The sequence below is a fragment of the Miniopterus schreibersii genome (genome assembly GCF_964146895.1).
Source record: "Miniopterus schreibersii genome assembly, chromosome: 11".
NCBI lineage: Eukaryota > Metazoa > Chordata > Mammalia > Chiroptera > Miniopteridae > Miniopterus > Miniopterus schreibersii.
Window position 1 is genome coordinate 56,260,445 of NC_138111.1, and position 16,003 is coordinate 56,276,447.

General features: G+C 38.6%; 1 protein-coding gene across 3 annotated transcripts in view; it reads left to right on the forward strand.

The window, feature by feature from the left end:
* The window catches only part of FOCAD (focadhesin), a 256,525-nt gene that overhangs the window by 140,114 nt on the left and 100,408 nt on the right, over window positions 1-16,003 (forward strand). For all 3 annotated transcript variants that reach the window (XM_081150464.1, XM_081150465.1, XM_081150466.1), the window contains exons 16-18: window positions 8,683-8,817; window positions 10,162-10,212; window positions 10,981-11,064. In XM_081150464.1, coding sequence (XP_081006590.1) covers window positions 8,683-8,817; window positions 10,162-10,212; window positions 10,981-11,064 — 270 coding nt within the window. The remainder of the gene's footprint in view (window positions 1-8,682; window positions 8,818-10,161; window positions 10,213-10,980; window positions 11,065-16,003) is intronic.

Sequence of the window (16,003 nt, forward strand, 5' to 3'; positions counted from 1 at the left end):
GACCTCTACTTACTGTAAATATTTCTTTTTTTTAAAAAAATATCTTTATTGATTTCAGAGAGAGAAAGGGTTATTTCAGAGGGAAGAAGGGAAAGGGAGAGGGAGAGGGAGATAGAAACATCAATGATGAGAGAGTCATTGATCGGCTGCCTCCTGCACGCCCCCTACTGGGGATCAAGCCCGCAACCTGGGCATGTGCCCTGACTGGGAATTGAACCTCAGTCTCCTGGATCCTAGGCTGATGCTCAACTGCTGAGCTACGCCGGCTGGGCTGTAAGTATTTAAGTCATTGCTCTGGGGTCTAAAACCTGTTGGGCTTCAAACTAAGTCAAAATACTGATTTTGGTGGAGCATTTTTTAATCAAGTTGCCATCTCTCTTCCACACAAGTCAGGCCCTTTCTGGGTATTTTTTTTCCTCAATGTGTGGTGATTATTTATCAATATTTGCATATATTTATGTTGTTTAATCAATAGCTGCTTTCATGCTACAGTGACAGAGTTGAGTAGTTGTGGCAGAGACTGTGTGGCCCACAAAGCCTAAAACTAAGTCTGGCCCTGGGCAGAAGAAGTACCCAGCCTTGGGCTAGTTGTTGGTGGGCCAATTAACATCATTCATTCATTCATTCATTCATTCAACCAATTTATTTTGAGGGGAGTGCTTTTACATGACAAGCACTGTGCTAGATGCTGCATGTGTATGGATGGAAAACTTTGTTTATACTTGTTCAAACCTTATTTTGGGGAACCATTTTTGTAGTAATTCACTGGCTTTTAGCACTAAGGAACAAAGTAATTCCTAAAGAAGTCCTGCTAAAAATGTTTGTTTTCTCTTGAACTTGTAGATTATAGGTTTTGCCTTTAGTTTTTTCTTAATTAGGAGCTTGTTTGTTTCTTTTTGAAGGGCACAGGTATGTTTTCTTCCTTTTATGAGGGAGTTATAGGTAGATCTGTATAAGCCTTTCAGGCCCAAGAGACTGATCTTCACTTTTGTTATCCACGAATAATTCATCAGTTCTATTATTCGAAAATCTGTGGATACATAGAGTGAGTGAGGGAGGTGGAAGAATCATTTTCAGTGAACATGTAATCAGGTTAAGTTTCAGTAACTGTCAACATTAGTTACTTAGAAATGTATTCAAGAAACTCCGTATTTTAAAGTGGTCTGAACTCAATAGGTATTCCTTCCTAAAAGCTTCCTCTTCCCAGTTTAAAATTTCTCTTAAAATATGTTTAGAACCTCTGAAGTGACTGCTTAATTCATCAATTATTTTTGATACACAGCATGTCAATTCCTCAGTCTCTCTCTGCAGCACAGTCATAACAGTCCCTTTAGCCCTTTTAAAATTCAGATAGATGGCATTTTATGCTTGTTGCTGGTGGATTCTCACTTTGCTTCACTTTTAAAAATTTTGTATCTGCTGAACAACTTTCTGGCAGTTTGGTTTTGGGGATTTTAAGCTATTTTGATTGAATTTCTATTATTTTTTCCTATTATGTTTGAGTTTAACCTCCATTTATCTGAATAGGAGGAGACTGGGGGAGAAGCAAGCACTAGTCATTTCCTTGTAAAAGGATATTTCTGACACATTCTTACTGTGAGTTTTCTAGTTCGTGCCAGAAGAATGTTCAACATGAAATAGATAATTAATACAGACAGAATCTAGCAAAACTGAAAAGTGAACGCCCCTGCAGGGAGTCTTTGTGTCTTTCTTTGTGTTCCTGCAGAGAAATCAATGGAGTTTGCACTGGGAGCTATGGTTCCCTGTAGGGATGTATCTCAGGGAAGCTGCAACTTCTCACATGGGGGATTAAAGAGAAACCTAAAATCCCTGGCCACTGGGTGGCTTGATCGTCTAGAAGAGATCAATCTGTGTGAAAAACGCTTCTGTTTTTACTTGCGTCACTTACCCAGTTCTGAGCCTGTTCTATCCAGAGAATGGAATTACAGGTCTGCACTACAAACTGCCAAACAGTTTTCAAAGCAGACTAGTTTGAAAGGTCTCTGATGCACCGCTTTTGGAAATGTCACAGTGATGTTAGGGATTGTTAATGGGAAGTAGCTTCACCACATCAAGTACAAATATTTTTGATTGACTGAGGCACAGTTTGGGATTTAGACATGTGCCTTTAGGACAGAGGTTGAGCAACTCTAATAGAAAATCATCAGAATTGCTGTCCTTCAGATTATAAGGGACTTAACAAGGCAAACTCAGTATTTATTCCTGTTATTTTCTACAGTACTGCCTTTATAATAAACCAGTGTCAGACATTAAAAGACTGTGAAATTGCTTAAATAAACCTGTGCTAGTCATTTTTTATATTTATAACCTTTAGCCCCATGTTATTAGGATAAGAAAGAATGTTATTTTTCCCATTGTTTCTGCTCCATTGATTGTGTCTCCTTAAACTCCCTCTTATCCCCTGTTTTGGTAACAGAAGCATCCTGTTTGGTGAATTGTGTGCCCTGAATTAGCTTAAGAGGGCTTCACCGCATGACGACGACTTGAGTCCTTTAATTGTGGAGGCAGTTTCTTTTACCTCCATTCTGAAAAGGGCAAATAAGGCGGTTTTCATAGCCTGGAGGTTTTTATAAAGCTTTTCCCTCGGTTGGAGTAAGCATCAGGACAAAAGGGAGTCGGTTGTTCTCAGCAATTGCTAGAAATAGCTTTTGGAAGTAAAATTAGAAGATAGTCATTCTCACAGCTCAAGAATTAGAAGCGAGGGCCCTGCTTGGGGGTTCATGATTTTTTCCATTGGCTATACCAGCAGTAACCATCCTTTACAGTGTATAAAGCACGTTTGCATACAGTTGTCTTAGTGTGGCCTTTACCGTTCACCTGGTGCTATGCATAGAGCAGATGTTACTAGTGTTATTTCTGTTTTGCAGCTGGGGAAACATTGAAGGAGGTTAATGACTTTCCTGTAGTCACACAGCCACCAAATGGGAGAGCCTGGGGTTTCTGGCTCCGATCGTGCACTCTGTCCGGTATACCACGCTGCACAGGGGCTTTTTAATCCATGCTGGTTAGTGTTGTTAAAATTCCTGGGAGGACTAACATGGGAGAAGTTCATTCTCCTGGAGAAACAAAATTAGCGACAAGATATGCATAATGTAAGCATTTAGAATGGGATGAATTCTCCAAAACCTCATAGGCAAGCAAAGCAAGTTGTTCGGAGTCATTTGTACATAAATATTCATAGACCGTATGTGCACAATGCCTAAGTATTGTTCCTCTTATTTTATTCATTTATTTTTGCTTGTTTTGCCCTTACTGTTGAATGGTGGGTTTAGTCTTGTAGGCTAGTAGTTTCCTCAGCCCTTTTAAGATCTTACTGCATGATCTTGTTAATTTAGAAAAGTCCATTGTTACTCTAAGTTGTTCCTTTGTATGTAGTCTTTATTTTCTCCCATTTAGCTCTGAAGATTGTCTTTTTGCCTTTGGTGGTAAACAGTCATAATATAATGTATATAGATATAAACTTATTTTTATTTATTCTGCTTAGGACTTAGAGAATTAATGTCCTTCATTGCTTCTGTAAATTTTCAGCCGTCATTTAAATAGTACATTTTTTCTGTTCCTATTATTTAACCTTTTATTTTGAAATAACTTTAATCTTACAGAAAAGTTTCAAAATGTAGTACAAAGAGATATATACATAGAATATTATTGGACAATAAAAAGGAATTCGAGTATAGATGCATGCGGCGTCATTTAGGAACCTTAAAGGTAATATGTTAATCGAAAAAAGCCAATAACAAAAGATCACCTATTTTATTTATAGAAAAGGTCTAGAAAAAGCATATCTATTTATAGAAAAAGCATATCTATAGAGACAGAAAGCAGAGTTTTGATTGGCTGAGACTGGGAAGCATGGGAGGAAATGGGGAAACACAAACGATTACAGGGTTTCCTTTTGAGGTGACAAAATGTTCTGCAGTTGATTGTGATGATGGCTGCAACACCTTTGTGAGTCGACTAAAAACTACGGAGTTGCACTTTAAGTATGGAAATTGTATAGTGTGTAATTACATATTTTTAAAAAGCTGTTATCTTTTTAAAAAGAAAAGTAGCACAGAGACTTTTTGTATATACTTTTCATTCTGTTTTCCCTAATGTTTACATCTTGCTTTCATCACTATGGCACAGTTACCAAAAATAAGAAACATGGGTACAATCCCATTGGCTAGACTGTGGACTTCATGCAGTGTCACCAGCTTTCCCATTAATGTCTTCACTGTGTCTTGATCCCTCCCACACTGCATTTAGTTGTCATGTTTCCCAACTCCTCTGATCTATGCCAGCCTCTCAGTTTCCTTCGCTTTCATGACCTGGACACTTTTGAAGAGTCCTGCTTGTTATTTTGCAAAATGTCCTTTGGTTTGGGTGTGAGGATGTTTCCTCATGATTAAACTGAGATGATGCATTTCTGTAGTACTTTAGAATATTACAGAAATAATGTGCCTTTCTCAGTGTTTCATATCAGGGGTACATGATGTGATAAGTTTTATTATTCGTGAAGTTAACCTTAATCACTTGGTTAAAGTGATGTATCCTGAGTGTTTCTATAGCAAAGTTACTATTTTTTTCTTTTGTAATTAATAAATGTCTCACAGGAGAGATTTTGAGACTATCTAATTGTCGTCTTGCTTGTTGTGAAACTTTTGTCCACTAATTTTAACATTCATCAGCACATTTTGCCTACAAGTTATTCCTAATGGTGATTTTTTATTTCTTTCATTGCTTCTACATTTATTAATTGGAATTCTTCTGTAAGGAAGAGCTGTTCTCTTTCTTCATTCATTCACTCACTCATTCAATTATTTATACTAGTGTAGACTCATGGATATTTACTTGGTCATTGGGAACTCTTTCAGATTGGCTCCTCTGCCCTTCAACAAGTCCACATCCTTGTGTGAATACTTCCTTACTTACTGGCACCAGAAGTTGCTCCTGACTTAAGTTATATTTCCCCTACCCCAGCCCTGGAATCGACCACTTCTCCAAGGGCCATTCTAAAATTAAACTTTGCTAGGAACTCTTGGTGAACGTAAGAAAGACATCTCATTTAATGGTACCTAACTTGGAACTTCTTTTTTATATTTTATAACTCTTATCTCTCTGGTCTATACTTAGGGTACTTCCTATTCATTCACATAATAGTTTTAGTGACTGTAATTTTTACTTGTAGAGATTCTATTCGGTTCTTTTCCAGATCATGCCATGTTATTTTACTGGGAATTAAAAGTGTTGTCTGTCATCTTTAATTCTTTTAAGTGCTTTTGTGTTTCTACTTGTTCGGTTATCTGAAGGTCATGCTAGTTGTTTTTGGGGATTCCCACTCATGTTGGACTCATGCATCATTACATGTTTTAAATTTTTTCTTTTGTCGTGACCTCACGTTTAGAGGGGCTTAACTTATTTTTCTGTGTAAATCTTTTGGGTTATGTGGTCCAGGTTTCCCCAGCTCACTACCATTTTTTATATCAATATAGGAATTTCCTTCTTTGTTTCTAGCCCTGGGTAATACCCATCCCCCACCCCCTTTTTCCCTTTTTGGCTCAGTTATGTATATAGAATTTTCTTTTTTATCAATCATTTCAAGTGTGGCTCATCATATAGCTGAAACCACAAGTCAGTCTGTTTTTTGAAAACAAGCAACTTATTGGGTAATGTGCAGAACAAGGCAGAACAAGCCAGTAAAGGCCAGGACCGTGAGCCCGACTAATCTGATATAATTTGACAGATCTCACAGGCCTAAGGGCTAGTAGATCAAAGAGATGGACATAGCAAGAGGGTACCCTGTTGAATCCAAGTGGTTCTCAGGGCCAGAAGATCTAGTCAAGAATAGCCCAGGTTGGGAAGGCCAGAGAAAGCAGCCTTCTTTACTGGGGGCCTCCCTCTTCCTGATTGTGTGTGGGCAAGCGCGGCTCTGCAGGTGTCCTCTGCTGGTGTACCTTGCTTAGCTTAAGGCACCAGTCATGGCTGGATTCTAGGGTATTTTCTCACAATCTGTATGTAGAGCACCATTTCAGGCATTAGTTTGCAAACATTCTAGGAAGAAGACTAAAAAAAAATTTATGAACTCTTGGAAATAGCTGGAGAATGTAGCCCTCCTCCCCACCCACCGCCGTGGAAAAGGCAAGACCCGTTTGCGCTTCTGTACCTGGTGGCCAGAGATCTTTTCTGTTGATCTGCACAGTGCATGGGAACGTTCGTGAGGCCATACTTCCTCCTTGTATTTTAATTTCTAGAAACACCTGAATGACAAAGCTGTTTTTGACCAACCTCACATCTGAGTTAGTCTTTTTGTTCTCTTGCCTGCAGGATATTTCTATCTGTCTTTCTATCGGCTGAAATTAAGCATATCTCAAATGGAACTTTTCAGCACCCATCTCCAGCAAATATATTCCTTTTTCCAGTTTCCCCTCCCTTTTTAATGTTCCTTTTTATTCACCCAGGACTCTAGCCAAAAATAGCCCACTTTCCAATTCATTCTCTAAATTCTTTGAGTCTCTACGTTAGATTTACCGTTCTGCAGGCTCCAGCGAGGTACTGGTAATCTGTTACATACTTACTACTGTGCTTGATAGCGGTGAACGAGAGCTAGAAGGCATGGCCATTGTTTTTGAAGAATTTAACATCTAGTTGAGGAGACAATTTACATTCACAAAAACAGTGAACAATACTAGACAGTGTATAATTAAATGCTAAATTGGGTGACAGAGTTTTAAGTGTAGAAATTGGAGGAAAGAAAGCGATAAAATCAGAGCCTGAATTGTAAGAGAAACGTAATTGTAGAAATAGGATTTGAACTGGGTCTTGAAACAACAGAGATTGGAATTGGACCGGCATTTAAAGTGGGGAGAAAGCAGGGACAATTAGTGAGGATATTGAGCATAAGATTTTTAGAAAACTTTTAGGCTGTTTATGTGTTAGGGACTAGTGAGCGAATAGAAATTAGAGAGAGGTGGGCGACTGCTTTGACTTTGGCTGTAAGACTACCAGACGAATCTTTCAGAAGTAGCATTTTGATTTTATTTATTCCCCAGTTCAGGAATCTCTAGGGGCTGCCTTTTCTTTTGGATTCTGGTCCACACTGCTTTGGTATGCCAGGTACTCTCTGACCCACGAGCCTTTCCTCACTGGAACGCATGCTTTTTGTGCCTACAACATACTTGTTTTTGGTGTATTTTGACTTCAGCTTTCCATTTCCTGGTGGATTTTCTGCTGATTTCTGTCCATTTCTTTTTCAAGTCCCATCTCAAGACTGCCTCTTGACATCCTCTCTGATGACTCAGAGAATTGTTTTATTTTTAAATTTCAAATACTGATGATTTGTAATATTAGAGCTACTTCTTTGTATAAATGTGCCTACTATCATGCCTGGCATGTAGTACTGCCCTTACTTGGTAAATGTTACTGGAGTCCAAATTTGTAATGAGTTCCAAGTCAAAGAACTTTTTTTTTTTTTTTTTTGCTGTTTCACGGAAAGTAAAAAATAAGAGCAAAAGCACTAAATCCAAGTTTTCTGAGATACTTTCTTCTGTCTTCTCCTTTGAGCCTCTCCTTAAACTGTGTTCTTAAGTATATATTATTCATTTATCTTTGACATCTTTTCACTGACTACCTCCTATAGCTTTTCTAAATAATTTATGTGTGTAGATGGAGATAAATTGTATGTGTTAATTCAAGCTTAAGAGAAGAGATTGGAGTATTTTAGAAAGATTAATCCTTGTTAAACTCTCTCTAATTGATCTTTGTTGGCACTGCTCCTGCCTGAGTTTTAAAATGTTAATAAAATACCTATAGGTGATCACCTGTTGTAGTTGGAATTGAACTTAAGATATTAGAATATCCATAAAACCAGATATTAAAATGAACTAAGAACACTCGGTTAAAGGAAATTGGGCTTAAACATTTTTGTCGGGCTTTAGTTTTTTATTTTACCCCTTAACAGCTTCTTAAGAAATCTGAGATGACTTTTAAGACACAGTCTTAAATTTGTCTTTGAAATAATATAGTTATTCTCCTACCTTCTTTCAGAGCTTGTGAGCTGATGGGACAGTGTTCAGTTTACTACAGTAGCATCCCAGTTTTCTGAGGGCTGTGGGTGCCCGGCGTGAGGATTGCCCTGGGTCGTCTCGCCTTCTTTGTTTCCGAGCCTGCTGCTTCCAGTGGCCGCAGCTAGCCTGAATTGGATATCGTGTGCATGCATGTGTGTGAGAGAGACACAGAGGTTTCTCCTCTTGGTTAACAACAAGAACAACAAAAGTCAAAAAGCAATTGTATGAGGCAGGCTGGGCCTCCTTCGACAGCAGTTTATATTGGTTTAAATCATTTCTTTTGAGGGCAATATCTTATCAAATCTTGACTCCCAGGAATGTTCCTGTTCTTTTCTTGTTTCCTTATAATAAAAGATAGTACTCTTGCCGTAGCCTAGGGAGTACGGTCAGTGAGAGTGTAATAACTATGTACAGTGCCAGGAGGGTATGGACTTACTAGGGGGATTGCCTCCAAGTTACATGAGTGTCTAAGCACTGTGTGCATGCCTGGAACATATAGCAGCGAATGTCCACTGTAATTAAAAGTAACAAATTTAAATAAAGATAGTGCCGTTTACTGGTGCTGCCACAGGAACTGGGACTTTGTTAGGCACTGGCTTTTTATTTTGCTTTATAGGTGGTTTGTATTCGCTCCACCTGGAATGCGCTCTCCCCGAAGCTCAGCTGTGACACGAGGCCTCTCATCCTGAAGACGCTCAGTGAGCTGTTTTCTCTGGTTCCTTCCTTAACAGTCAATACAGCTGAATATGAGGTATGCGATGGGAAAGACATGTGCTTTATAATAACTTTATCTGTACTGTTCTAAGAACATTTATTTCTATTTTATACTGCAAGTGTATGTATGCATATATTATTTTCCCCATTAAATTTGAAAATAGAGTCCGTGTTTCAGTTCGTGTATTTTCTGAATTGCTTTGCAAAGTGCTTGGTTCATTTATTCATTGACTCAGAATACATTTATTAAAACTGTACTGGGCCTTAGAGATATTAATAAATAATAATAGATACTATTTTAAAGTACCTATTACATATTCCTAGCACTCTTCTAGTTACTTTATACCAATTAGTTCTAATGTCTGATAGGAAGATATTATTTTTCATTTTATAGCTAAAAAATCTGTCGTTGTTAAAGGTCCATCTATTCATTAAACAAATAATTGTTGAGTATCTGCTAGATGCCAGACAAGTAACTTGACCAGCAGCTGGTAGTTTCTAAGTGACAGCTGATGTCTAAGCCCAGGACCTTCTAGCTCAACAGCCTATATTTTTCCATTACACGGTGCTGTCAGTCCCTGCCTTCCCAAAGCTCAAAGACTGGGAAAGAAGGCAGGCGTAAGCAATAATAATTATAACATTTGATGAGTACAGTTCATCACAGGGCTATGAGAGTGTAGTGTGGAAGTGACCAGCGTTCGAACGAAGAATCTGAGTTAAACCCTGTTTAATTGGTGCTGTTAGACCAGGATCTTGAGGAATTGATGGAATATTGCTTCCCATGAAGTTTGGGGAATAGAACATGCAAAGGCAAGGAGGTATAGTAGAACCTTATATAATTTAGAAGGGCAAGAAGTTAGAAGTTGGAAGACAATTTTATGCATAATTATTTGTTAAATATTTATTTGAGGAACCAGACTTTCTTTATGTTCTGGGCTTTATGGTCTAGGCCTTTAAATGAAGAAAACAATGACTATCTAAAGGCATATACAACCCAGTAGGGAGTTAACTATACACTAGATGCTAAGGTGTGCCCTGTGGCATCTGATCGTTTGGAGAAGGGAGATTCTTCTAGGTAGGGAATCGGGAACAGTGGAGTGAGAGAGGGGTGTGACGATCCTAGTAGGATTTGCAAGGTCAGTAAGAAATCGTTAGGTGGTGAAATTTAATAATCTTAAAATCCCATTGTGTTTAAAATATCCATGTATTTAAGTGATGAGTCTGTTTCTGAGTATTTGCATTTTATGAATGATGAGTAAATAAAGGTTAAGTCAGTTACTAGTTAAAGTGATTTGGTTTCCACTGTTTGCTACTTTAGATTGTTTATATTCAGTTTTACCTTTGTCTCAAAACTTTATTCTGATGTTTGTTGATTTTTCAGAATTTCAAAGTTCAAGTCCTCAGCTTCCTCTGGACTCACACCCAAAACAAGGTACTATCACAAGGGGTGTCAGTGAAACAGAACCAAGCTGGGGAAAGGACTATCAAATAAAGTTCTTAGAATAAAACAAAACTCCCTTGAAATGTTGGCTTCTTGATTTTAAAAGAACTGTGACTATTCATGAGTTTAGACTTTAAAAAGTATTCTCAATTTTCTTTCATTAATATGCTTTCACCATAAAGTGCACATATTACTTTGTGAAGCTGACATTTGTCTGAAGAGGGATGGTTGTCATTGTCTCATATTTTTAATGGTCCTTCCTCTTTCCTGCTTTGTCCCTCCCCCACCAGCAAGCATATCAAACAAGCAAAAACCCAGTCCATTTTTTAGATGTTTCTAATCAAGGAATTTAGAGAAGAGGGTCTGGGTGATGTTATACCTGACTCATGAGTGAAAGAGCTTATATTCCGAAAGGCTCACTTTCCCTGCTAGTAGCTGGAGCAGCAGAATCCAGCTCCAGGCCTATCAGACTCTACATACTCATCCACCTTCCACTCAGCTACACTACCGCATGGGGCCTGAGCGATTGTGAGTTACTTTATGTTTAATGTTCAAACTAGCATAAAAATTTAGTGCTTCTGATCCCTCTACCCAATGCTTTTCTCTCTGTTTTCTATTGGGACAGATGAAGCAAGTTAATACCATTTCCAGAGCATTGACAATAGAACTTTGAGGTTGGTGAGGGGAGGTTTTCTTCGGCCAGAGTTGATGTTTAATGTATGTTGTTTCTCTTGTTCGTTTTACTTTTATCTTATCCAGGACCCAGTTGTAGCAAATGCTGCATATCAGTCTCTGTCCCACTTTAGTGCCGGAGAGCACACCATCCTTCATCTGCCCGAACAGGTAGGCCTACCTGCTTTCTCACTGGTGTCTCTTTCCTGGTGGGTTTTACAACTTTATTCGTATCCCTGCCCCTCTTAGGAGATTTGTACCTGATGGATGTATATGTAACTAGATATGTGATCTATAAAAGATAAGAATTTACATTCATTACCTGTTTAATCTGTAATGATCTTAGACCGCAGAGGTGGTAGACATCCCAGATTATGACTTTAAATCTCTTTGGAGAAGACGGAAGACACCTGTGGGGTAACTGAAGCCTCCCTATGGTGACTGGGCGCAGGACTGCACGCCAGCGCCGTGCTTACTCCAGAAGATCTAGGCCGCTGTAGCAACCACTTTGTCAAGTTAGGGTGCCTTCCTGGGCTTCAGGTCCAAGCATGGCCTGCGCAGGGTAAGATGGGTACCACCTGTGCAGCCAGAGATCTTCGTGATATAAAATTGAGATGCCATGTGGGAAAAAAAAATCTGCTGTTGATTAGTTTAGTGTGAAATGATGTGTAGGTTAGCACCAGAGAGCTGGATAAGGAAAGTGTTACTCTTTTAAGGGTTAACATGTAGTGTTATATTATCTTAGTATTTAGACTAAACTAAAAATACACAACCTTTCCTAGTATCTACCTGATATAGCCAACTTTAAATTAGGTTATATTGGGAGTGAAGTGTCTGATTTCACACTGAGTGCTATGCTACTACTAATTCAAATGCATTCGAGTGCACAAATGCCTTTAGAGTGTGAGGCAGACATTCTACTAGAAGTTATGTGTAACATTACTCGGAATCTGTCCTTGAGGCCAAACGGCAAGAAGTTTTAGTGTGAATTTCTTGGGATCCTCGGGCATTAAAATGGGTTTTCTTTCTCTTCTAGATTGAGGTTATATGGAGATTAGATGCTAGGAAGAACCAGGCAAACTTCTGTCTATTGAATTGAACAGGAGCCACCACATAAGTGGGCCTGAAGGACAGGCTCTTGTAAAACCAAATTCTAAGTAAGGCAGGATTTCCCAGGTTACTGAGGACTCCCAAGACAGATGGCCACCTTGTCATGCAGTTATCACAAATGGGAAGCCTTAGGAAAAAGTGTTATGACTCATAAAATTAAAAAAAGGTGGGACTTCAGACTGCACTCTGGTGACTAGCAATACCCATAGCTGGAGGGAGGGAGGGAGGTTGAAAAAAAAGCTACATGTAAATTTGGTGTGCAGACTCCTACCAATAGATTAGCTGTACCATCTGGAAAGATACCTTTTATTATTATTATTTTTAATAAGCAATTGCTAATTTACATCACAGCATACCAACTGCCTTTACTTTTAGCAATTATTCTTATAATATTCCAGCTGGAATAAATGGCTTTTGTTAATCAACTTTCATATCTACTGGGCTGTTTCGTCTCTACCTTTTTCAGTATTAATATGTTTGGGGTTTTTTTTCTTACTTTAGGGTTAATCCAGTTTCTGATTATGGTTGTTAGAATTTATACTCAAATAAGTGCTATACTCAGTCAACTATTAGGTACTTTCTTAATCTAACTCTTCTATATCATCTGCTCCCAATAGCCATAACAGCTCTTCCTACCTCCCGACATAAAGGGTAGCGATGCACGCAGAGGTGGGGTTTCTGTGTATGCTTGGTGTTCACCATCAGCACATGGGGAACTGTGAAGGGGATCGCTGAAGCTTATCCTTTTTGGCCATGCTTTTCAACCTTTTTTCTGCCCTAACCCCCTTCTGGGATATGAGCAGCGGTTCACTGTTGTGAATGTTTTCAACTGGAATTAAGATGAAGGGACAAAGTAGTTTAAAAGAGTCTACCTCTGACGCCCGGCTTCTGACCTGGAGGACCTGCCCCCTCACGGAGAATCATTGCTCCCAAGACGGCACCGGTGCATTCCTCTTCTTTTTATTGATTAATGGTTTTCAGTTTGGCCGCTTGAATACCTGAAACTAAAAGTCCAGAAAGCGGCCAATGTATTCATATTCCAAACAAGTCCCCAAAGTCCTCAAAGGCTAAGGAGACAACCAAGTCAGCGCCCCACCTCTGCTTTGTAGATGATGACAGTGAGGAGAAACTGAGACTCATTTTCCAGAAAAGCTTGTTTTCAGCTGTTTTAAAGTCCCTGCCAGGTAGGGACTTCTGTAATATAGAAATCAAGATTCCTGCTGTCAGAGACTACTCTGCATCAAGGGCCATGGCCATTACCACGAAGCTGAAGGGCGCCTGCACTTTCCAGTGGAAGTAGGCCCTCTTCCTCTTTTTCTGCTTGCGGAAACTTGCGAAATAATTTTCAAAGTGAGCACAATATGAATTACAGGCAGAACTTTTTGTTTTTAAAAAAAGAGATATAATGCATCCTTATCAACATAGCTACATTTGTGGATTATAATTTAGCTACTCTTGTAAGCACTACGCTTCTTTAAATTTACTAAAGAAGGATTTCTTGTTGATTGATGCATTAATTTAAAACTGTGAAATTTGTTTAAAAGCCAACAGGCTGGTAGAACAAAAGGCATTAGAGGAGTGGCAGACATCAGGAAAAAAATTTAGGGTTGAATAAGACATTGCATCTAAGGCTAGATGGAAACCAAAGAACATATGTGCATAACCCATGGACAGCAGTGTGGTGAAGGCCTGGGGGGTGGAGTAAAGGGAGGCGATGGAAGAAAGAAGGGGGGGACATAGGTAATACTTTCGATAATAAAGATAAATTTTTTAAAAATGTCCGTGGACAGTAGATAATGCATGAGATACCAGGTGAGTTAGGGATTTGAATATCAAATCTGGTAACTCATCTTTCTTGCCACTGGTTTATTTTTAGGAAGTTTTGTGAGATTATTGGTGATAGACACTTAACACTTGCACTGATTTAATACTTATTTATTGGACATATACTAAGTGCGAGGCAAGCCATGTGTTTTGTTGGTTTGTAAAAATACTGTTAATTACTTGAAACTTGCAAATCTGAAGTTGGTGCAAAAAATTTTCGGGGCTTCATCGAGGACCTGTTCATTCTAATGTTAAAAAACAGACATGAGTGCTTGCTCCCTTTCAGTTTGTATTTCTTTGTTCTTTTTAGCTATTTATCTTTCTCTGCTTTCTTTAGTGAAAGAAAAAAAAAAATCAACCTCAAAAAGACAACCAAACAAAAAAACTGTAGGGAATTATTTTCCTGATAAAACAATAAGTAATGGATAAACATTTAGGTAGAAGATTGACTCTCCTCTCTGACCTGGGTTCATTAAAAAATATTTAGCTATTTAAAAACTAAACTTTTTATTATAGAGATCTTCAGATAAATTGTGTTGTTGATTTCTGGAGTTAATTTTAGAAGCAAGTAATATAAGAGGACTCATTATGCATGCTGAGTGGGTATTAATATGGTGTAACCTGTTCGGCTTTGATTTAAGTGAATGTCACTGCATTCATCAGAAGCTGTTTCTCTTTTGAAATGAATTTATGCAGATACTTGACGTGTTCCAAATAAAATCCTCTGTTTCTCCACAAACTCCTGGATTTTCATAGGTTACACACAAAGGTGGTTGAAAGGTTATCTGGCTCAGAACTCATAGTTAGGCATTTTGTAGGATAAGCTTTCCAATATTCAATTTGAAGCAGATTTTAAAAGTAATTTATCATTTTATATTTGGCTCTCTATTAAATTTTCTCCAATAAAGCTTAGCTATAATCTAAAAGGCATAGTTGTGTGTGTACATGCATGTGTGTTTGTGTTTTAAATATATGTGAAGTTTTAAATATATGGGTATTTTAGCAGTTAATGTAATTTAATTGACCAAATTATATAATTTTAACAGATATTTGTTCGTACGATGTCTCTTGATTTTCCTTAGTTGTACTCACATTGATCATATTCAGTCTTTGCACACAAGCCAAGGGAGAAGACTGGAGCTAGCATAGGGAAGCTGGAATAAATACCTCTTTAGGAGGTGAGCAGAGTCCAGCGAGTGTGGCTCAGTTGGCTGAGTGTTGCCCCATGCACCAAGGGTCGCTGGTTTGATTCCCAGTCTGGGCACATGCTCGGGTTTCAGGCTTTGTCGATGTTTCTCTCTCTCTCTCTCTCTCTCTCTCTCTCTCTCTCTTTCTTTTCCTCCTCCCTCTCTCCCTCTCTCCCCTCCTCTTTCTCTAGAATCAATAAAAACATATATATATATTTTTAAAAGAGATGAGCAGAAAGGGATGGAAATGTAATGGAACCAAGTTCTAACAATAAGTGCTAAAATATCAACTCACATTTGAAGAAACAAAATTGGAGTATGTCATCTTTACTTAAATTAAAGTGCATCTGTAGTTGTTAAATATATGCTATGTGAGATGCAGACATATGCTGCTTACCATATAGCAGATAAATTAATATAGACGTTCAGTTATGTGAATGTGAAATTAGGCAACTTAAGGTTGAAGGATGAATGGATTCATTTTTTTTACCCGCATCCTAGAAGGTCTTTCTTTAGTGGCTCTCAGAAATATTGATGGCTGGGTGCTGGGACCATTTTAGTAATTTAGGCTGACTGAGCAGGAAGAGTGGGTACACTAAAATGTGTGGGAACATGATTGTACCCCTTTTATAGTAAATTCTGGAATTGGGAGCATTTGATCATTGGGCAGAGTTCATACACCCTCGGAAGGTGACTGTGGCTTCCTCTTCTGCTTATTCTTCTGCTTGTGCCACTGACACCTCCCTCACCCTCCTCCCATTTCCTCCTCACCTCTTTCTTATAGCTGCCCTCCCCTCCCTCCCACTTTCCCTCCCTCCCCTCCCTCCCACTTTCCCTCCCTCCTGCCGTCCTCCCTACCACCTTCTTTTCAAACAAATTAATTGAGACATGATTCACATTCCATGTGATTCACCTATTTAAAGCATGCAATTCAGTGGTTTTAGTATATTCAAGGAATTGTGCAACTAATCACAGAGCAGCCACAACCT